This window comes from Cyprinodon tularosa, unplaced genomic scaffold (genome assembly GCF_016077235.1).
Source record: "Cyprinodon tularosa strain WSP-4 unplaced genomic scaffold, ASM1607723v1 ctg15, whole genome shotgun sequence".
In the NCBI taxonomy this organism is placed as follows: domain Eukaryota; kingdom Metazoa; phylum Chordata; class Actinopteri; order Cyprinodontiformes; family Cyprinodontidae; genus Cyprinodon; species Cyprinodon tularosa.
Genome location: NW_024038331.1, coordinates 544,302 through 567,531, shown reverse-complemented (window position 1 = coordinate 567,531; position 23,230 = coordinate 544,302). Strand labels below are relative to the sequence as shown.

At 37.9% G+C, this 23,230-nt stretch overlaps 1 protein-coding gene across 1 annotated transcript; it reads right to left on the bottom strand.

Moving 5' to 3' along the window:
• Positions 1-7,169: 7,169 nt before the first annotated feature.
• Positions 7,170-8,248, bottom strand: dpm3 (dolichyl-phosphate mannosyltransferase subunit 3, regulatory). Its single transcript, XM_038279295.1, has 2 exons — positions 8,179-8,248; positions 7,170-7,984 (listed from the first exon to the last, which is right to left on the bottom strand). The coding sequence occupies exon 2, from the start codon at positions 7,957-7,959 to the stop codon at positions 7,681-7,683; it is 279 nt and encodes a 92-aa protein (XP_038135223.1). The 5' UTR covers positions 7,960-7,984; positions 8,179-8,248; the 3' UTR covers positions 7,170-7,680.
• Between the last annotated feature and the right edge of the window lie 14,982 nt (positions 8,249-23,230).

Here is a 23,230-nt window from a genome sequence, read left to right as displayed (position 1 = left end):
TTACTTAACCCAAATCCAAAACTCCATTTGTGTCAGAAAACTAACTCTGCACATTATACTGAAAAAGCCCTCTGTATGGCAGAACATTATGAGGAGCTGTAAGGGACAACATTTTGAATTTGCTGTAAAAAACACTACTGAAATGTTACAAGCTCTCACACACACTTCTGAAATATTTCCAATTTATTTCAGTTGAAATGGAAAGATAAAGATTATGATGAACTGATTATGGCAGTACCGAAGAGGAAGCTTAAAAAGAGGCGGCCAAAAATTTTCCAAATAAGAACACAGATGATGTCAGAAAGTCTTGCATTTGCTGCACATAAAAGATGAGATTATCACAGGTTTTGGCACATGAGCCAATATATTTGTATATAGTTTTACATTTTTCTCATTTCTAACATCATTTTCTGATATATTTTGTGCAATGACAGAGGTTGATATTTTTTCCTCACATCTTTACAAAGCATTGAGAGATTTTAACAAATCTCTCATGATAAGTTTCACAGACAACCTAATGACCACTAAAGAATCAAACACTGTTTATGGTAGCATCACACAGGGAGATGCTGAAGCTTGTGGCATTTTGCAAAAATGTTGTTCTTTAGATGCATAAGGCTGGTCAATACAAAAAAAAACGTATTTTTTTGTATTTTCAACTAGAAAACAAGCATACATTACCAACCACATTCCTTTTTTTCATTTCTGTGGGTTATGATTATGGTTTTTAGAGAGCCAGTGCTGTGAGTGATACTGAAACCTGGGATGCAGCCATGGAAGTTACGTTTTCCAAAACCAGCTGGTCCATCTCTGCCTCTCTGAGCTATGTCAAATCTCCTATCAGCAGGACAAATGACGAGCGGTCCCTGTTCGCCTGCCAGCGTATGGTTGATCTCACAGAAGCCAGAACAGTCTGCCTCAGAGGACCTCTGACAGGTCACCTAATGCCTTTGTAGCTATTTGGAGCATTTATAAGCCACCAAGCTGGCCTGATCAGAAAACCAGCATTCTATAAGTATTAAAGCAGCTGTTCTAGAAAACCCTGACCCAGAGGTGACTTTTTTCTTTGCATTATTATGCTCTGATGATATTCTGCTAGTTCAGATTAGTGCCTTTCATTCTTTTTTTTTTTTCTGGTGTATGTTAAAGCTTTGGGTGATGGCAGGGTCAGATGAGGCTGCTGGGAAATTGAGCATACCGCTTTTGCAGAATAAGCTTGAACCTTTGGGCTAACTTTGGCCCACTGCCAAGGTTGGGGTGTGGTCTCCCCTTCCCGAAAAAAGTCCTGTCACAGACTGTCCCCACAGCCAAGGTCATCTTTGTCACCAGCTCATGGTTTAGTTTCCTGTCTGCCTTAGTCACTTCACCTTCTTTTTTCATGCTTTGCACTTCACCTCATACCAGTCTGAAATATCTTGTCAAGGTCACCGATTCTGTAGGAAATAAATCAAAATCTCGATCTCCTTGTCCAAAGGCTCTGATTACCGACTCGTTCTGCCTTCCTGTCCGTCTCGCGATGGGTTTGAGGTTTTGCTGTGAAACGTGTGGGTGGGGAAAAGGGAGTCTTTTCGTAGGACAGAAACGATAACCTATCATTTTTTAGTCATGTTAAGATGAATTTTCTCCCGGCACTGTCACTGAATGTCTCAAAGAGAGCTTTTTAAGGTCCCCAAGGGGCCATGCGTTGGGCATGAACCAAAGTGCTGCTGTTCTCATTGGCAAAATCTCCTTTAGGTTAAAGAAGAGGGGGACAGCAAGTCTTTGTTTGTCTCTTTCTGCAGGCTTTATGATCTGCAAATCAAATCTAGCTCAAGAATAACAACCTGTCACATCACCTAAAGAAAATAAAATGTGTAGAGTTTAACTGTATCGTATAAGGACATTACTAGCAACATTTTTAAGTACTGCACAAGGCTATTATCTATCTATTATTTCCATGATTTATTATTAAGTCAGAGACAAACACTTAATTTAAAAATTATGATGAATTTCCTTTGACCAATTCAAATGGTAATGGTATTTTACCATTTAGCATAAATTAAAGGGATAAATTACATTTATTAAGTTCCTGAGGAGAATGTCTGCTGTGGACATATGGATAATAAAGATTGGTCACAAAGATGGCTCAGAGATCATGTCATCAAAATTATTCAATCGAGACTGAATGGAAGAAGAAAGCGAAATTGGGTCATCGGGTCACCAACAGCTTTGCATGAAGTCGATTTCTTCCCAAAAATGTTTAACAAATAAAGTCTTAATAACAAAGGGAAAAGGATTAGCCTGTAAGTTTTGCTAATTTATTACATGCAAAACGAATGACTCTATTCACCACATTGTGATTTCAGCCAAAAGGTATTCCTAGGTATGTCTCTACAAGCTTGGCGCACCTTGTTTTCTGGTGTTTTCTCTAATTTTTCTTCTCTATAGATTACAGGTGCTGGTCATAAAATTAGAATATCATGAAAAAGTAGATTGATTTCAGTAATTCCATTTAAAAAGTGAAACTTGTATATTATATTCATACATTACATACAAACTCATATATTTCAGATGTTTATTTTGTTTAATTTTGATGATTACAAATGACAACAAATGAAAATCTCAAATTCATCATATCAGAAAATTAGAATATTACTGAAGACCAATAAAAACAAAGGATTTATAGAAATGTTGGCCAACTGAAAAGTATGAACATGAAAAGTATGAGCATGTACAGCACTCAGTATTTAGTTGGGCCTCCTTTGGCCTGTATTACTGCAGCAATGCGGCGTGGCATGGAGTCGATCAGTCTGTGGCACTGCTCAGGTGTTATGATAGCCCAGGTTGCTCTAATAGTGGCTTTTAGCTCTTCTGAATTGTTGGGTCTGGTGTATTGCATCTTCTTCTTCACAATACCCCATAGATTTTCTATGGGGTTAAGGTCAGGAGAGTTTGCTGGCCAATTAAGAACAGGGATACCATGGTCCTTCAACCAGGTACTGGTAGCTTTGGCACTGTGTGCAGGTGCCAAGTCCTGTTGGAAAATGAAATCTGCATCTCCAAAAAGTTGGTCAGCTGCAGGAAGCATGAACTGCTCTAAAACTTCCTGGTATGTGGCTGCGTTGACCCTGGACCTCAGAAAACACAATGGACCAACACCAGCAGATGACATGGCACCCCAAACCATCACTGACTGTGGAAACTTTACACTGGACTTCAAGCAACGTGGATGAAGTGCCTCTCTTCTTTTCCTCCAGACTCTGGGACCTTGATTTCCAAAGGAAATGCAAAATTTACTTTCATCAGAGAACATGACTTTGGACCACTCACCAGCAGTCCAGTCCTGTTTCTCTTTAGCCCAGGCAAGACGCTTCTGACGCTGTCTGTGGTTCAAGAGCATGGCTTGACACAAGGAATGCGACAGCAGAAACCCATGTCTTTCATACGTCTGTGTGTGGTGGTTCTTGAAGCACTCACTCCAGCTGCAGTCCACTCTTTGTGAATCTCCCCCACATTTTTTAATGGGTTTTGTTTCACAATCCTCTCCAGGGTGCGGTTATCTCTCTTGCTTGTACACTTTTTTCGACCACATCTTTTCCTTCCCTTCGCCTCTCTATTAATGTGCTTGGACACTGAGCTCTGTGAACAGCCAGCCTCTTTAGCGATGACCTTTTGTGTCTTGCCCTCCTTGTGCAAGGTGTCGATGGTCGTCTTTTGGACAACTGTCAAGTCAGCAGTCTTCCCCATGATTGTGTAGCCTATAGAACTAGACTGAAAGACCATTTAAAGGCTTTTGCAGGTGGTTTGAGTTAATTAGCTGATTAGAGTGTGGCACCAGGGGCCATCAATTTTTAACCTTTTCACAATATTCTAATTTTCTGATATGATGAATTTGAGATTTTCATTTGTTGTCATTTGTAATCATCAAAATTAAACAAAATAAACATCTGAAATATATGAGTTTGTATGTAATGTATGAATATAATATACAAGTTTCACTTTTTAAATGGAATTACTTAAATCAATCTACTTTTTCATGATATTCTAATTTTATGACCAGCACCTGTACCTCCAGCTCTGTTAAGTTTGCTGGGAAACAACTGGGTATGATGTTTTCAAAAATCCTTGAAAAAATCTCCTCACATTGACACCAACATAGGGATTTTATTTTTTTCATGCCGAAATATGCAGCTAAACAGGAATCAGGATGGCAGCATATATAGAAAAGTCCAGGATGCTTTTTAATCACAAAGATTAAAATTTCACTGGTGAATGAAATTAGTAATTCTTTGCTAATCTTGAAGTGATCCACATAAACAAATCTGTTTGGTTCAAACAAAGTGAAATCTGAGTTCATTTAAGTATCCAAGTGGATCTACTTTCAGCTGAAGTAAGAAGATGAACAAATGTGGTTCATTTAAGCTATTTTATGTTTCTAATATTGGAATTAAATGAAAGGGCCACAAATTTCACTTTTGAACTATTATTTTTTAATTATCTTCAAAACATTTTGTCCAGAATCATAAATTCTTTTGTTTTGTGCAAATAAACCACATTAAAAAGAGACAGTGAGGATAAAAAAGTGACCAAACAGCTTTATATGTGGCTACAAGTGAGAATGAATCTGGCTAACAAGGGAAGGATTTCGTGAAATTCCCAGATCTGAAGTTTGCTTTTTTACAATAAGTAACTGGTTGCCTTTCATCCAGTTTGCTTAAGCAACAGCTTGCATGATTCATGGGGGGGATGAGAGAACGTTACGAGGCATGATGGGGTTGCAGCCAAACAGCACAGCAGGCAAAGCTGCCAACTCTTTTGCATTTGTTCAGAAGTTATTGGATCTTTTGAAGCTCCATAATGATGCCTTTGGTTGGGCAAAGCTTTGTTTGTATGCAGCAGGAACTCAGTAAAAATGAGCTAAGGCCGCTTGTTAGGGATCAGACAAAAGAAGTGTAACTCCCAAAATCGATTGCTTGATGAGTTTTGCTTGAATTCAGAACTCTATAAGGAAAAGAAAACTACATTTCTATTAACCTCACTGTAAATTTTTTGATGTTCTTTGAATCCTTCCTCATTCAATCACATTGCAACCAAAACCCTTGATGCATACTATTGAGATTTTTATGGGATAAATCTACACAAGTAGCAAATAGTTGTGGAATGGAAGGCAGTGGGGGTCGAGCAAAGCAGCAAAGATGACTGTGAAGGAGCTACAGAGACCCACGGGTCAAGTTATAATAGCTGCCTATTTATGTTAAAGCTGCATAAAAAACTGTTACTAAAAGAAAGCCGTAAAAAGCAGTTTTCAACAACATATTTAGAAAACATAAGGAGGAAGATACCTTAATAGTACAATTTAGTCTCCATGCAAAATGCTATGACTTGTTTAAAAATTCAATATAGAAAAATAAATAACTGGCTTTACCTTTCCTGACCTAACGTTTAGTTTGCATATCATTACACATGGGTACAAGGTTGGAATACTGCTCAGGTGGTGTTTTGCTTCAGAGAGGACAGGAAAGCAGGTAAAAACTGATGGAAACCTGGATGGAAGAATTTTGGTTCACTGCAAAAGACTTAAGACTGAAGCAGTTTTAACAGGCATGGGGAATAACTAATTACATTTATTCACTGAAAAAAATAATACAACCGTTTTTGGCATTTACTTAATCATATTTAGTTACTTTAACACAACTGTTTCATGTTAGCAGGGTAGGACATTAAAAAAAAAATGTGTTAAAGTAACAAAATATGAGTAAGTAAATGCCAAAAGTGGTTGCATAATTTTTTTCAGCGTAAAAAAAATAAACGAAAAACTGTCAGAAATTGTACCTTCACCGTACTTTCTACCCAAGTGAAGTAATTCTGGTAATCCTTTTTGGAGTGTTGCTATTTTTATTAGAACCAATGAGTAATTTTAGCAATTCAGAGATCCAATAAATACACTGTAAACAGTAGATATTGTAGCTGGAAGTTTTTTTTATCCCTTCCTGTCATATATTCATACCCTACAGGAGATTTGTTTAACTGCTTTATGTCGATTTGGAAAAAGTGCTTCCTCTGTCCAAAATATGCCATGGTGGAATCATGTTGTGTATTATGATTTGAAACACAAGCCTTTGCACGTTGACTAATTACATTTTTTTAAACATTAATTCAGATGTCATAACCCATTGGTTATTCACTACTTAAGGAACCATTTTGCTTATTCTTCTCCTGAGTAATTTCTAGAACAGATACTCTCTACTTTGAGTTAGTTGCAAGCAGTGCTTTTCCTGCTGCATAAATTTGAGGTACTCTGCCCACTTTTGGGGTGCACCTTCAAGCAGGACAACAAAGGTACAGTGAGGGCTATGATTTAGATATAAGACTTCCAGCTTTGATTGCAGCAAGAGATGGCTTTATGAAGAAGTTTGTTAGGATAACAGAATACAAAACACATGCTTCATCTTAAATATTTGAATTTTTTTTATGAGAACCATGGAAATTTTGTCTATCAAATTGTGTGGTAACATGATTTGTCATTATGGCATAATAAAATATGGTTATGCCCAGTGGCAGTTCGTAATTTGGAAAGACCCAGTAAACATTGCACAAACTATCAGATCCTGCAACCCACAGAAAGACACCAGCTGAGAAAATAGGCTCTCATTTAATTAATTCACAGTAAATGGCTAAAGGGCACATTTTAGTAACTGAACAGAGGAATGCACAGTTCTTTACAGGTTAAATCCAAGCCCATCTGCTCTGACAAGCACTAAGCTCTTAAGGAATACAGAAAACCTATATTTCACTGTAGCTCGGCCGACAACAACTGGAAGCATCCAATAAATATCTGTCGGTGCACCAAGTGTTCCTTTGTAACATTTTCAGTACCTTATTGTGGTTTCAGTAAAATGCTGCAAGATTCTGGTGGTACAGGTAGATAACAATCCAACCATATTTTTGAAGAAATGCACAATCACATCATGCAGCACTGTATGGCTTCCTATTGATTAAATGGATTAAAACTAAGAGCATGATGCTGTTTCGAATTATCTTAATGCCCAGCTGAATTTGCTTGAACAATTGTGTTGAGAAATAAAAAAAGGGCTTATCAGCAACATGCTTCACCGAATAAACAGAACCATCCAGGTCCTTAACCTTAAAGAAAAAATGACAGAAAATAAAATTGAGTCTTGAGGAAGAAATTATCTTACAGATATTGATCTTTTATAGTGCTAATAAAAAAAATCCACAAAACTGCATAACCCAAATCACAGAAACAAAAACAAATCAGAGCAGAATATTATTTAAAACATGGAAAAGAAAATTCATAACACACTATTTTCCTTTTGTATTTTACAGTCCTAAAAAAAACTTGTTAGTATTATTTTTTTTGAAGTTTTTGAAAAGTGAAACAGGAGAAAAAAAAACAACAAGTAATACTGAATCAGTATTGGCCCAAATCACTGCAAGCGCAAAAATGCAAATGGAAAAAATTCCAAATAAATCTGTTAAGGTTGCCTGGTCTCAGGGGGAATAGATTTATCCTAATAAAATAAATATTTAAAACAAAATAGAAGAACTATTGGAAAAACAATATTGGAAGTGAGTTTAATCCAGTGACTTTAAACTAACTTTCTGCCAAGAAAAACATGACGTGACAAGGACCCTCCTTTTCTTCCCCCTTTTTCAGTCTCCACAGTTTCAATATGTGTTTTATAACTTTAACCCCTTTTTCCTCAGGTCCTCTTTTGCTTCTTTGATCTGCTCTTGAAGTTCTCTGGCCGCCTCATCGCAGTCGTTAAAGGTGGCCACCCGGTAGCCAACGGTGGCCAGGGAGTAGCAGCCGAATGAAACCAGCAGGTAGAGGGGCATGGGCCAGGCCACCTCCCTGTAGGTCCCGGGGACGCTCAGCTCCAGCAGGTCGAAAGCGATCACAGCCCATATGATACCCAGAAGCGAGACTCCAAGCAGCCACTGAAGGAGTTTAGTCATGATGGAAGTCTGAGTAACGACGAGCCTGACAGAGAGACCAAATGTTAGCACCGTAACGTAGCAACGGCTCCGATTGAAGATAAAATACGTTATACAAAACAACCAGGAGGTAGGACAGTTAAAACACGCTCAATAAAGAAGTACTTGCAACGAAAGAAGAGCTGAAAGATTCAATAGCTCATTAATTCTTCTAAGTTTAAACAAAAGTTCAATGTTTACCTCCTTACAAACGCCACCTCAGCTCTGCGCAGGATGATGACGTCAACCTTCCTAACGCCTTATGGGAAATGTTGTGCAATACTTTGCTCTCGACCACAAATTAGATTTTCAACTCAATAAAATGTAATTTTTACGGAAGAGGATTGGGTCCACTGAAAAAATAAAAAAGTTAACTGATTTTTAAATATTATTTCACTTTAATATGGGAAAAACGTCAGAATTCTGACTTCAATCTCAGAATTTTGAGAAGCTGAGTGATCCCACATGTCTTCCACATCTCTTCCACATTCTTCTATTCTGAGGAAAAAGTCAGAATTCTGAAAAAAAAGTCAGAATTCTGAGATTAAGTCAGAATTCTGGGAAAAATCTCAGAATTCTGATTAAAAATGCCAGAATTCTGATATTAAAGTCAGAATTCAGAGGGAAAGAAGTCAGAATTTTGAGAAAAATGCCAGAATTCTGATACTAAAGTCAGAATTCTGAGATTAAGTCAGAATTCTGGGAAAAATCTCAGAATTCTGATTAAAAAAAGTCAGAATTCTGATATTAAAGTCAGAATTCTGACTTTTTTTTCATACTATTCTGAAATAAAATTTAAAAATCAGTTAACTTTTTTATTTTTTTTAGTGACCCTAATCCTCTTCCATAAATTTTTGATATTGAAAAATAGTAATAAAAAGCAATACATTAAATTCATGTTCTTGCATAAAAATCTTCATAGCATAATAAGATATAACAGATGATAACGATATTGTTAAAAAATATATATAATATAATAAATATAATATAAATATAATAAAAATGTCTTTGCTGTCTGACAGAGGGGAAGTTTGGCAAAACTTAATAATATGAGAAAAAAATTGCAAGATTTAAGCTTTACATTAGAAGAGATTTTAAAACATTTTAGAAAGAAAAAGGAAACATGTGATTATTAATAATGATGGTAAAGAAATGGTTATTTAAGTAAAAATGAGAAATGTTCAAGTAAAAAAAAATTAACAGCAGCTCGATTACAAAACAATATAAAGTCTAATAGAAAAAAACATAGAACAACATTTAATATGCATATGTATAACTTCTTTCTATTTGAACCTTCTAATTGGTCCAAATTTAAATATTTTGCTGTTTATGGGTTTTTTGTTGTTGTATTGGACATTTATGACTTTTATCAGACATGTTTTATGTCTTGATATTTTAAATGTGGAATTATCTTTAAAACTATTTTTTTGTATGATGGCCATCAGAAAGACCTTTTGAGAGTAGATGTCAGAGATATCTTACTGCTGTGTGAAATTTTACCATTGGTGTAATAACAACAGCCATACCCAGTCAGCTGTGAGAGAGATGACAGCTTGTTTTGACCCTGCCTTTAGTTAGGCACCCCACATAAGCCCTGTAACCATTTTAGAAATTAAGTACCATTAGAAAATAATAAAAGCTCTCAATGACAGCTAGTGTTTTTTTCCCCTGAGAGAGGAATCAAACAACAATTTAATGAGGGTTCTGCAGGAGGCTCTCTGTTCTTTGATCTCAGTCTCTGCCTCCTTATTCAGGGTGGTGAACTATCCAGGTGCAGAGGGCAGATTTCTCCAGGGTGGAATCAGGACTTGGTCGAGATATAAACATCATTCAGTGAGCCGGGTAGAGCGACACGCTGAGCAGCCACTGAGAAATAAACATCATTCTCTGGAGAGAAAATGGAGAGTTATTCTTAGGGCTGGAGTGTTTATGTTTGTCTGCATTAGTGTTAATAGTGTGAGCTTCTGCCAGAAGGGTAGAGCCTATTTCTTATGTTTATTTTGACTCTAGTAGGCAAGACTGAAAAACAGGCTGCATGACATTAAAAAGAAAAAAAAAAACTTAAGATGGCATAAACAGAATTAAAACATTAAGAAATTACTTTAATGTTTATTCATTGGCCTTTTTTGAGTTAAGCTGATATAGTGTGGTCCAAAAACATTAATAAAATGAAACAAAAACACAAAATTATGAATAAAAGACACGAGATAAACATACAAGTTAGTACAGGAGAAAAACAGATTTTAAGATTTATTTAAGATGTTAGAACATATGACAGTGAAATGTTGATCATAATCTCTGCCATAGGAATTTACTGGGGTGTTCATTTGGTCATTTAGAGCTAATGCTAACAAAGTATCTACAGAGCCGTATGACACCATTAGCTCACTGCAAAAAAAGCATCTGGAGGCATTTTACCTGTTTGCTGGAAACTTTAATCAAGTAAAACTGTCAGACACTCTGTCGCTTTTTAGCACTTCTCCTTAACCTTGTAGGGGGGTCAACACTTTGGGAACTAATATTTATGGTTAGTGCACAAGACCAGAATCTTCCATGACCCATCCGAGGCATCACCGACCACATCTTCATCCTACTGGTGCCAGCATATCGACCACTGATGACAGATTAAGCCAACTAAGAAATGGCCAAAGAAACATAGAAAATTCAGGGTCACCTTAACATCAATGACCCACTGCGCATGTGGAAAGTCATCAAATTCATCACAGGCAACACAGCACAGATACAAAAGCCCAACAGGTTCTATGCCCACTTTGAGAATTCCAACACCCCTATCAGCACCAGGCTCTTTTCACCATCTGGTAAACCACCCCTCCATGAGACCTAAGCAGACATGAGGGAGACCCTCCAGGGGTTCACCCCCAATGAGGCTGCAGGCCCCAAAAACATCCCAGGGTGAGTACTAAGGGATGGTGCACACCAGCTGTCTAAAGTGTCAGCAGAAAATTTTAACACTTCACTGTCACTGGCATCTGTTCCAACCTGCTTTAAGTGCTCCACAGTGACAGGCCTGAATGACTATCAATCTGTAGCCTTAACATTGGTAGTCATGAAGTGCTTAGAGATACAGCTACAGGTACCCGGGTGTGCATTTGTCTAGTGACCTTACCTGGAGTGCCAACATTTCCTGTCTGGTCAGAAATGTCCATCAGCATCAATAATTCCTCAGGAAACTGCAGAGAGGTGGACTCTGGAGCTCAATCCTGAGGGACATTTATCGCTGTGTTGTGGAGATTATATACCTACATCTACATCATCATGTGGCACAGCAGCATTAATGCTGAGGGGATGGCTCTGCAGAGCATGGTTGAGGCTGCACAGATTATTGCATGAAACAGCGTTTCCTCCATCTCAATCTCTACACATCAAGATGAAAAATTAGAGCACTCCCCATCAATGGCGTAACAACACAACAATAGGCCTGTAAGCAACATTATCAGGGTGGGCCCCATATAAAGTACAACACCCTCTTTTTGGTATCCATCATCGCTAACACATTGTACGGAACGGTTATGGTTTTAAGTCTTTGTGTAAAAAATAAAATACTCTAATACATTGTTCTTTTAAGATCTTTATTGTGGTTTGAAACATATTATATGAGTGTATTTTTTACCAACCGTCTAATGAATTATACACAGTTGTTAACATAGTAATTAAAAGTACCTGCTTTGCTATTGTTATCTTTTTTAAACGGCCCCCCATCATGTTGAAATCTGCCATTTCTTAGGGTATAAATAAGGTCTGGTCAGTAGACGTACTGTAGTATCAGGTGGATTTAAGAGGAATTCTTCGCACAATTACATCTGCAAAGAGACGTCCTAGATCACAATTGCATAGGGGGCCAACCAGGTGTCAGTGACAGGGCACCTAAGAGGTCAGGGGCCCCTAAGCAATTGCAGTCTCTGCTTACCGATAGTTACCCCATTGCTCCCCATCCTCCAAACTGTTCCATTGAGCATTTAAAGCAGGACTACCAAGATCAGAAACAGTTTCTACCTTGCAGCTGTTAGACTGCTGAACTCAAGTCAGACTTAATTTAGGTTCCTCTATTTCTACATCTTTTTTTAAATATTAAGCTAATTGAACTGGGATTTGAGTCTAGATTTTGTACAACAAACATGCAAATGTGAACTGGTATGACCATAAAAAAATATCTAATCCTGAAGCTAAGAACCCACAGAAATTAGTTCAGATTGAAATAGAATTACTGCGACTATCATCAATGTCTCATCCAACAGCCTGATGTCTTTATTCATGGTAAACTAATGCTAAATGGATTAACAAGTGAAAGTGTCTACTGCATCCATTGCTACTTTGCTTTTTAGACCAAAGTTTAACAACAGAATCCAGACGTGTGTTTTACACCTCTCACTGGTGAACAAGATGTAAACCAACAAATAATTAGTAGTAATAGTTCCAAAATTTTTCCAAAATCGAGCATAAATCTTTGGACAAGTTGGCCTAATGCTGAATGCACATAATTTTATGTTTAACCTAAGTGTTTAGGTCAACAGCAAAATTATACTGTACATGGATTGCAATAAGAGACCTCTCCCACAAAATAAATGTTTTGCTATGATATACAATAAGGTATGGGTGTTTTACAGGGCTGTAGTTTGGGGTGAAATGATTTTTTCCAAATTTTAAAGTGTAAATACCAAGAAATATTTAGTATTTGTTTTACGGCCATGGGCAGAGACAATGTCCTTAGTCATCATGTACAAACTAGAGTATAGACATGGGTTTGAGTAACTTCAAATAACTACCTATAGTAATGCACTCTACATTGTGCAGTCTGGTGGATATGAGTGTCATTACCCAGAGATATCCAACAACTCCAGGAACAAAATCAGGTCCTACAATAACATTCTTTGTTCTCTGAAAGGACTAAGGAGTCAGTAGTGGACTTCTATGTTTCCAGACAGTAATTTATTTGTCAAATTTTTATTTGAAAATAAAGTTAGTTGACTTTATTGTCAAATAAGAATGCAGATTGCAGAATGCAATTCCAATAAAAAAGATGGAATTATCAATACACGAACTAATGCACTCAGGGAAGGTAGAAAAAAACTCATACTTTCTTGGTATTATTTCTACAGGAGATGGTGATGAGGCCCTCCAACCTCAAAGACTTGGAGCTCATCCCCAAAGATAAATCATTAAAAAAAACATTAAAAACATGCCAAAAGTATTATAGTTGTCCCCCTTTGGACTTCTTGTTGAGTTTCTTTTTGAGCGCTCAGTTATTTAAAGTATGTCATTCTGTTTTGTTGGTCAGTGTTTCCTTTTCCATTTTGCCTTGTATTTAAGCTGTGTTGAATTTTTTGAGTTACTCTCTGCTGCCCCCTTGTGCCATTCTCCTTTCCCCCCAGCTCCCTTCTAGTTACTTCTATCCACACCTGCTCCATATCAGCTGATTAGCCCTTTCTTTATTCTGTCCCCCATATATGAACCCTCTGTACAGTTCCTCATTGCTGGTTTTCTTTGTTACTTGGCTTCTCATGTGTTTGTTTTCCCCTGACGGCTTATTGTTTTTGTGGTTTCCTGTATTTTGTTCTTCTATTTTGTTTATGTTGCCCTTTTTGAATTAAATCAGCAAAAACTCATCTCTGCATTTGGTTCCTCAACCAACCACCACCCTACCTTGACAAAAAGGTGGTCAGCTACTGTACAATGTATGTCCCAAAATATTCCAGAGTATATATAAAGGTATACATTGCTTGGTATATACATACTTTATATCTAGATGGAAAGTGTTTTTGTAATTGTTTTTTGCATGGACTGTACCTTTTATCATTTTGCTTTATAAATATCAATGCTTGAGATTGAGAACTGAGGTGATGGAAAAAGATCTTGAATTAATGTGTTCAACATGTTACACTCTTGCTTCACCTAATTAGGTGGGATATGGTACATATCACACTGTCAAGGCCAGCCGCCTCTGCTGACCTCACAAGATAAATTGGATCCAGATGGGATCACCTTTGACACACAGCATCATCACACCCATCTCTATGTGTGCTGGGTCCAGCTCTGGTTGTGCGGATACAAACACCAGCCTCAGCGTGTATGACGCTCAGTGGGAACAGTCAAGCTGGCTTTTCTCAGTGCGTCTCTCTGCCAGCTCCCGTTCCGTTCCAGTACTCAGGAAACCTGTGCTATGGACAACAAGGCCTGGCAGACACAACACGACAGCCTGCAAGCGGGAGGGGCCCAAAACTGCGAAAATGAGACGGAGAGAGACAATGACAACTCAGAGAGGGAGACTTACAGGAGGAAAAACAAAGCAGTGGGGGTGGGGATATTTAGAACAAAGGGGCTGATGCAGTGGCAACTGATTTATGTATTTCTTTTTAAATATGGCATAGATATAAAGCAGAAACAGGATGGGAGGTGTTCAACACTGACAAGACAAGAGAGGAAAGGCTGAGAAGAGCAGAAATAAAAAGAAAGGGTGACCGAGTATTTGGACGAAAGAGGAGAGGACACAGCAGGGAGGTTAGACATAGGGGGTGGAATCTGCAGATTTGCAGGTGCAGCTTGAACAACAGATGACCTTAATGGTGCATTAAATCCAGCTGTTGCTTATCCAAACTTCAATCCAACACCTCAAGCAACGCTCAGACGTTGGTTCCCACAGTAATGCAATCAAACCTGAATCTCAGTCGAAAATGTTTTGTCACATAGTCACAAAAAAATGATTTGTTTTGATTCTTCTTAATCTGTTCATGGAATTGAGAGCAGAAATAGAGTAGACAGAGTGACTCCAATCAACGAGAACAGAAAAGAAGGGCAGATAAAACAGGAGAAGTTCTGTTGGGAACTTCTGTTGACTTTTTCTGTCTAGATTTGTCAACATTACGAAAGTGAAGGATCCTGATAACAAGGTGGTGCCTGCAAATAGTTATATAGGGATCAAGATGCGAGTAAATGATAACTTTTTGATATGTGGAATAGTTGAAGAGAGAACTCATGAGACACAAAAGAGAGCAAAAGCTTACAGTGCTGTTTAGGATAACAATAGAGCATGGACTGAAAACAGGAACCCTCTGTTTCCTGAGCTGGAAACCAACCTCTGAGTTGTCATTAGATCCAAGTCGAAGGGATAGAAGGTGTTTTTTTTCCTTCTCTTTTTAAAAGACGACAATCTGTAAAGCTCTACATTAAATATATCTTTTGAGAGTATATTGTAAATTTAAATGTACAACAAAATTTAAAAAAAACACTTTAAAATAACACATTTTGTGTCTTTCAGTAAAATAGCTTATTTATGTCCTTAAAAGAAGAATAACATGTTCCTGAGTGGATACGTTGAAGAACCTCCTGAAACTTCTTATCAAGGCTTGTGGAAGTACTCACACAGCTGATAAGTGTCCTCAGCCCAGGCTCGTTTGGTGAGAGTTAGAGTCAGTATTAAATGACTGTGATAATAGCTGTGGGACACATATGCTACTAAGGACCTACTTAATGAAATCTTGGGTTATTCAAAGGTCAGAATGTGGTCAAGTGTGACCAGCAAAGACCACATGAGAGCGGCACTTGTGTTCCCCTTGTTGCCCTCTTAAAAGAAACACACCTGTTCCAGTTGGGAAACATTATAGGAATTTGCCCCCTTATCCTCTTCCAGCGAGCTTCTGCTGCTGTCCTAATGAATCTTATGCCAGTGGCCTGTGGTTTCCCTACTAGTGCTTTGTTTGTTGACCTTTACAAAACGTCATTACTCATTATATTCACGGGTCGGAGAGTTTTGCCCCATGACACAGACCGTTCAACGACAATCGTGGCCCACAATAAGTGTACATCTGTGTCTGATCAAATCATTCTTGTCAGTGTAACAGCCTTTAACAATGAGCCATATGCTTCACCATGTCTCCCTCCTTCCTCTATCTGCTCTCTCAGCTAACCCCAAAACACAACGTCCTACAGCATTACTGTTATTGACAGTGAAATTAATTGGTGCATGGCCATGAAAGATCCCCCTGGGACATTTTAAAGCGGTCTGCACAATTTTCTTTAGCATCTATATCTGCATTCATGACCAGAAGAGATATTGATTATAGATGTACTAATATGGGTCATTGCAATTTGCACAGGAAGGGGTGGATGATGAAGGGCTGCATGTCTAGACTTGATAAACTGACCTCATCCTTGCTTTGCATAATGGGTTTTGATTTAAAATAATAAAAATCATTAGCTTCTTTCAGTGCAAGAAAATAGTTTTAGATTCAAGCTAATATAAAAAAACTGAATCGAGTGAAAAATCCAGTTAGGAGTAGGTTCAAGGTATTGGGTTTGGTGTTTAATTTCTCAACCTTTTTTAATTATTCCTCCAGATAATATGCTCCTTTCCAGCAAAACTATCTAAGTTGTTGTTGGTAACTGACTTATCATTGGATCAGTACAGATAAAATGAGGCTTGTTTATAGCTAGTTTATAGCTGATTGCATGCAGAGTAGATCTGTTCTATACTACTATCTACTGTCACACTATGTCCTAGTTTGGGGTTTAGGTTAAAAAACACAGAAAAAACTTTTTTGAGGCATCAAGTCCTATCCTCTTTTGTAGGATTGGAGTTGCTTTCGGCATGGCCTTGTGAATGTTTCTGTGAGTGGAGCTGGTACAGAATGTGTCATATGAAAACAGGTCATGTGATAAAGATAGCTTATTCCAGTGATTAATTTTTAGTCTAGGAATTACACTTCAGTGACTTCAAGTGGGTTTATGAGTTTGCCGAGTCAACCAGAGTAGTCCATGCCAATTGGTTCTCTTTAAGATTCCTGTTTGCAGAGATGAGTGACTTTTTATGAGATTAAGGCCTGTTTGTCAAGGCTCAGAGCAGAGGACCCAGTATTCAAGGCAGACAGACATTGAGATTGGTCAAAAAGCATTGATTTAAAAACAGTGGGCAGCTAGGGCGTCTAAGGCAGGAACCTCTGCAGGAGAGAAACACAGGTTAGTGACCACTTTAATCGCGTGGAGCATGATTACAAACGTGTGAGTCACTTACCTGCCCATAAGTTCAGTCCGTGCCCAGAGGAAGAGGTGGATTCCAACCAAAAGGCTACCAACATAAAGTGGTGAACGCTGCCCAAAGAATTCCAAAGACTGACACCTAGAAGACTGCAGAACTGGCAGGAGGATCCAAGCAGACAAAGGAAGGCAGGACAGGACCTCTATAGACAGGTCAGGCAAACAGATCAGATGGAAAAAGGTAGGCTCAGTGATTGGGAGAGAGCAGGTCAGGATCAGGTAATCAGTAACATTAAGGTAATGCTGACACACTCTCACAACTGGCACTGATGACTGTTTTGAGGGCTGGTTGAACAGAGGCTGGAGCAGGTGGATCAGATGAGTGGCAATGAGAAACTGGGCAGAGTTAGACAGGTTAATGAAATTAGTAATTAAGCCAGTCATCAGATCATGACACTGCTATTATATGTGTTGTTGCAATTTTTGACATCAGATGTAAGAAAAAGCTGCACCAGTGCCACACGTAGAGGTTCCAAGAAGATCTGTGGTGTTCTGACTTATTCAGTGATTCAATGTTGTATTCTACAGCATAAGTAGCTATAAAGGTGTATTATCTATCAAAAGCAGCACATTTTATGTATCTGAAATCCAGATTTTTTTAAATAAAAAATCTTAGGTATAATTGATGATTCAGATTGTATTATCTTCTCCATTTTTATAGAATATTTTAGTTGTATATCAAATGCATTGGATGCTAGTTGTGACAGAATGTTAACAACAAAGTGCCTTAAATCCAACTACATAAATGAAAACTGGTGTGCTGTGGATTTACTATGCAGACTTACTTCCCATTATAAGTAAATCATGGAATAAAAATGAAAAAGACTAGCCTCTGAATAATGCTAATGACTTAAAGGCTAAAAATTGAGGGATTATATATTTTTAGAGCCAGTAAGTAATGCCATAAAAGCAGATTTTGGTGAATCCAGACAGTCGTTCCTTGCTAATAGTAAAGATGAAGTTGGATTTATGTGTGATCCTGTCTGGGTTGACACTAATCATGCTGCATTAATATGTTTCAGACAACAACTGCCCCACAGAAATATCTGTTAGAAATATGACTCTCTGTTTTTTATTTATTTTTTTTTTGCTGGGTTTTGAGGCACCTGGTGAACTTTGACCTTTTTACTGGGAAAGCATCTGGAAGGTGAGGAAGGACAGATTAAGCAGCCCAAGCTGTTGGCTTGGTAACAGATCTGCTCATCGAGTCAGTAGACTTTAGAACCCCCTTCATTTAGGAGAGCAGTTCCAACTTCCCCTCCCCTAATGCATGATCTACATGGATTTTTCCTATTTGATATCTCATAAACACAAATTTTTGACACTAGTTTTTTGTTAGGGAATATACAAATAAAAAAGGCTGATAACATATCTATATCTAATGTTTAGATCTGAACATGTTTTAAAACTTGTGCTGAATTTTATAATAAATGCATAACGTAATGGATAAAATTGTACTAAAATACAATCAAGACTGTGATTGTATCATGACAACACGTGAAAAAAGTCATGTGGTACAAATGCTTCAAGCAAGACACGATATGTCTGTTGTCGTGTGTCTGCGTCCGACTGTTTGCTTTTATTCCTTTGTCCTTCGTTCTTTCCGCTGTCTTCACCAGTGCACACATATTATTCAGCTTCTGATGTATGCACAGCTGGTCTTGACAGAGCTGTCCAGGAAGCCTGTGGTATACAGATCCCTTAATGACGCGCAGATTTGACTTTCCTTTTTACCTACACAGGATTTTAACTGCGTTAGTGAAAACTGAGGTCCAGCTCAGTGTGTTCGACCATGGTGGGAAACCGCTTAACATGTGGTGCATCCTGATTGACTGGATGGGTGTCATTTAGCACATGAAGCCTGATACAGAATTATGGTTTCAAACCATGCAGGCAATGGCTCCACACCTGCTCTCTCCATTTGTTACGAAGAATTTTAGGTTGTTAGTCTTCCTAAAATGCTTTTCCACACATTGGTTTTATGGGAGCTATAACATTAGACATTAAGTCCCTGTGCAGACATGTCGGTGGTGTTCAAACTCCGGGACCAAAAGATATATATCTCCACCTCACACACAGCTGAGACAAAACAGAGTGATTGATAAGGCAAACAGGTGGACATTTTATTGAGAAAGTCTTTACTGTGTTTTAAGTTTTTGAGCCGTTCTTGTCACGTTTTTGAACTTCAGAACTTTAACGAAATCAGAATTAACTTTAATGATTCTCCAGCTGCATGCTTTGAGATGCTCTGGAGACGTATACCTCATCTTAATGTGGAAGCCATATAATCACATTAGTTACTTCAAGCAAAATGGTGGGTATGCCTACGATCGCAGGTCTCCAAGAAGACAAATTGCAAGCACCAAGCTGCTCCCCCACCACCATCACACCGACCTTGAGTACTTTAAATGAATGCCTTTACTGCAAACAGGTGCATTCTGTACTGCAATAATTTGACCATAAATGCTCCTCTGAGACAAAAAAAAAAAAAAATCAAGCATAGAAAGGACAAGCTGACTATCTCCAACTTTAAATATATTTTTTAGACATTTAATTCATTTGTATGCTCAGTATTTGCCTTCCAGCAAAGGTTTCTTTTGTGTGTGTGTGTTTTGCCTTTTTTTACAATGTTGACCATCATTCAATTTCTTATTAGGAAAAAAACATTATAAAAAAAACGTTAATACTTGAAAAAAAGGTGCAAAAAGATTACTTTTACTTCTCCAATTAAAAAAAAGGGTTTTAAATTCGGTTTAGCTTGTAACCCACTGTAAAAGTTAAATAGGCATCTATATTGACTACCAGTGAAGAAAGGCCATATTTGTATTGTTACAAGTATAATTGCTGTATCAAAATATTACTTTAGATCTCTAAACAGACCCTTTTGTGACAAAGTGATTCAGTTTGTGTTCACCACGTGTCCCTTATTCTTTTTTCAGATTTTTAATGGTGAAATTTAAACATTAGTTTGCAACTTTGCTTCACTTACTACCCCGGGTTTGTTTGTGTTCGCATTATGTTGCAGTTTCCATCTATTTATGTTTAGGTTAAAGCTATTACTTTTGTATGATTGGTTGAAATTGTTTGTTTTGTTTCAAAGTATATGCATGGTATTTGTTTTCCTTTTTATTCACCATTGTTTGTCTAAATATTTCCTGCTAAATTGGATATTTATTTTAGATGTGATTAATCTATCTCTGTTACAGGTATATGTACCTAAAGCTTTTAAGGTTGCTGTAATTAAACCTCTGCTTAAGAAACCGTCTCTTGACCCAGATGACTTGGTTAATTATAGACCTATATCCAATCTTCCTTTCTTATCCAAAATTCTTGAGAAAGTAGTTGCCAAACAAGTTTGCGATCACTTCCACCATAATGAACTTTTTGAAGAGTTTCAGTCTGGCTTTAGAGCTCATCATAGCACTGAAACAGCTCTGGTGAAAGTCACTAATGATATTCTCATGGCCTCAGAAAATGGACTTGTATCTGTGCTCGTCCTGTTGGATCTTAGTGCTGCATTTGATACAGTTGCCCATAATATTCTTTTAGAAAGACTTGAATATTTTGTTGGAATTAAAGGAACAGCACTAGACTGGTTTAAATCTTATCTATCTGATCGAATTCAGTTTGTTCATGTTAATGATAGATCTTCAACACGCTCAAAGGTTACCTGTGGAGTACCACAGGGATCAGTGCTAGGATCAATTCTCTTTACTTTATACATGCTCCCAATTGGTAGAATTATTAGACAGCATGGGATTAATTTCCACTGTTATGCTGATGATACCCAGCTATATCTGTCTATAAATCCAGATGAAGCTAACCCATTACATAGATTACAGGCATGTCTTGAAGACATAAAAACCTGGATGACTCTTAACTTTCTGCTTCTGAATGCAGACAAAACAGAAGTTATAGTCTTTGGACCAGAGTCTCTGAAAAAGAAGCTGATTAGCCAGTCAATTCATTTGGATGGGATTAAACTGATTTCAGATAATAAAGTAAAAAATCTTGGTGTTATTTTTGATCAGGACCTGTCATTTAAATCCCATATCAAAGAGGTTTCTAGAATTTCCTTCTTTCATCTGAGGAACATTGCAAAAATTAGAAATCTCCTGTCCAGGGGTGATGCTGAGAAACTAGTCCATGCATTTGTTACTTCAAGGCTGGACTATTGTAATTCTTTACTATCAGGAAGTCCACAAAGTGTAGTTAAAAGCCTTCAGCTGATCCAAAATGCTGCAGCCAGAGTTCTAATGAAAATTAAAAAGAGAGATCATATCTTGCCTATCCTGGCTTCTCTTCATTGGCTTCCTGTTAAATCAAGAATAGAATTTAAAATCCTCCTTCTCACATATAAAGCCTTAAATGGCCAAGCTCCATCTTATATCAGAGATCTGATTGTTCCTTATGTTCCTAACAGAGCACTTCGCTCTCAATCTGCAGGTTTACTAGTGGTTCCTAGAATTTTTAAAAGTAGAATGGGAGGCAGATCTTTTAGTTATCAGGCTCCTCTCCTGTGGAACCAACTACCAGTTTTAGTCTGTGAGGCAGACACCCTGTCTACTTTTAAGGCTAGGCTTAAAACTTTCCTTTTTGATAAAGCTTATAGTTAGGGTGGCTCAGGTTATCCTGAGCTATCTCTATAGTTATGCTGCTATAGGCTTAGACTTTTGGAGGACATAGGGACCCCCATTTCATCATTCTGCTTCATTCTCTCTCTTTTCTCCTATTCTGCAGAATCTGTTAGTTCAATCTCTAACCTTCTGCTCTCTCTGCTTTTCCTCAGAGTAGCTTTGCCTCGTCTGTTCCTGTTTGGCTGTGACGTCATCCTGGAAAGAAACATCAGCTGTGCTGCTTCTATCAACACCCTTGTTTATAGATGTTGGAGATCGGCCAGTTTTCCAGTGTGGTCCTGTTTCTCTGACCGTGACTGAGTGGATGTGCTCTCTTCGTCCTCTGACATGGGAGCTGCCTTGGAGCTCTTCTGCCTGGCTGTGTGTTTCCTGGACGGGGCCGCCTTTTACAGCTGCTTTTTGTATCTCTGCTTCTGTCTCCTTGAACCCCAGTCGGCCTCGGCAGATGGCCGCTCACACTGAGCCTGGTTCTGCTGGAGGTTTCTTCCTGTTAAAAGGGAGTTTTTCCTCTCCACTGTCGCTACAAGCATGCTTAGTGTGGGGGATTGTATTTGAGTCAATGAGTCAATGCAATCAACTGGTTTTCCTTAGATAGAAAACTTTGTATCAATTTGACTGTATGATCTGGTTGAACTGTAAAGTGCCTTGAGATGACATGTGTTGTGAATTTGGCGCTATATAAATAAACTGAATTGAATTGATAGATGATGTTTTCAATAACCTTGCCGGGTTCTACCATTTAAAGGGTTTCCTTTGGAGTAATGCTTTATTTGTTCATCTATAAAGTAACTTTTTGAGTTATCTTGTGTTACATTGTTTATTTTGCAGACTCTTTGTTTATGTAGATGAGTTTGTAAATTAGATTAATAAATTTATGCTTGTTTCTCTCTTTAGACTTTGTTTTTTTTCTACCAGTTTAATTGTGGCTTGGTCCACTCAAGTGCAGGTGTGTTGCCACTTGGTTATATAAGCACTGAGCTCTTGGAAGCTCAGGAAGGGTTGTCAGAGTGAAATGCTAAATAAAAGACAACAGATAAAGCTGTTTTTTTTGTTTGTTTTTTTTTTGTTCACCTTACTGATCCAAACTACTTCACACCTTTATTAGCTCACATTTGTATTTGGTGTAACTGCTGTGTTTTTGCTAACAGGTTTTTTTCCTATGCTATACACAACAGTTAGTTTTTAACTTGATATATCTTTTTATCTGCACTTATATAATATTTCCTTGTGTCGTAATGCCTTCCCTCGTGACAATATTATGTTCACCTTTCTAGTGTGCCAGCTTGGACTCCATTTCTTTCTTTAAAAACCGTACATCTTTAGTGGAAGAATTAAGAAAGATGTCAGAATATTCTTCAAAGATTTTGGTCCATGTTTTCATATCCTCATGAGGCTGCTGCATATTTGCTACATCCATGGTGTGATCTCCTGTTCCTCCACAACCAGCGTGTGCCCTGCTGTGGGGAGTTCTGGTGTTTAAGGAGGCTGCTGGAATACAATGAACTTATTGTCATGCTCACAAAAACGGTTAGAGAGCTTGTTTGCATTGTACCAAGCAGCTGGCCACC

What these genes read in the sequence shown, in the direction of transcription:
- dpm3 (XM_038279295.1), bottom strand. Translation starts at nt 7,959, where the DNA reads ATGACTAAACTCCTTCAGTGGCTGCTTGGAGTCTCGCTTCTGGGTATC.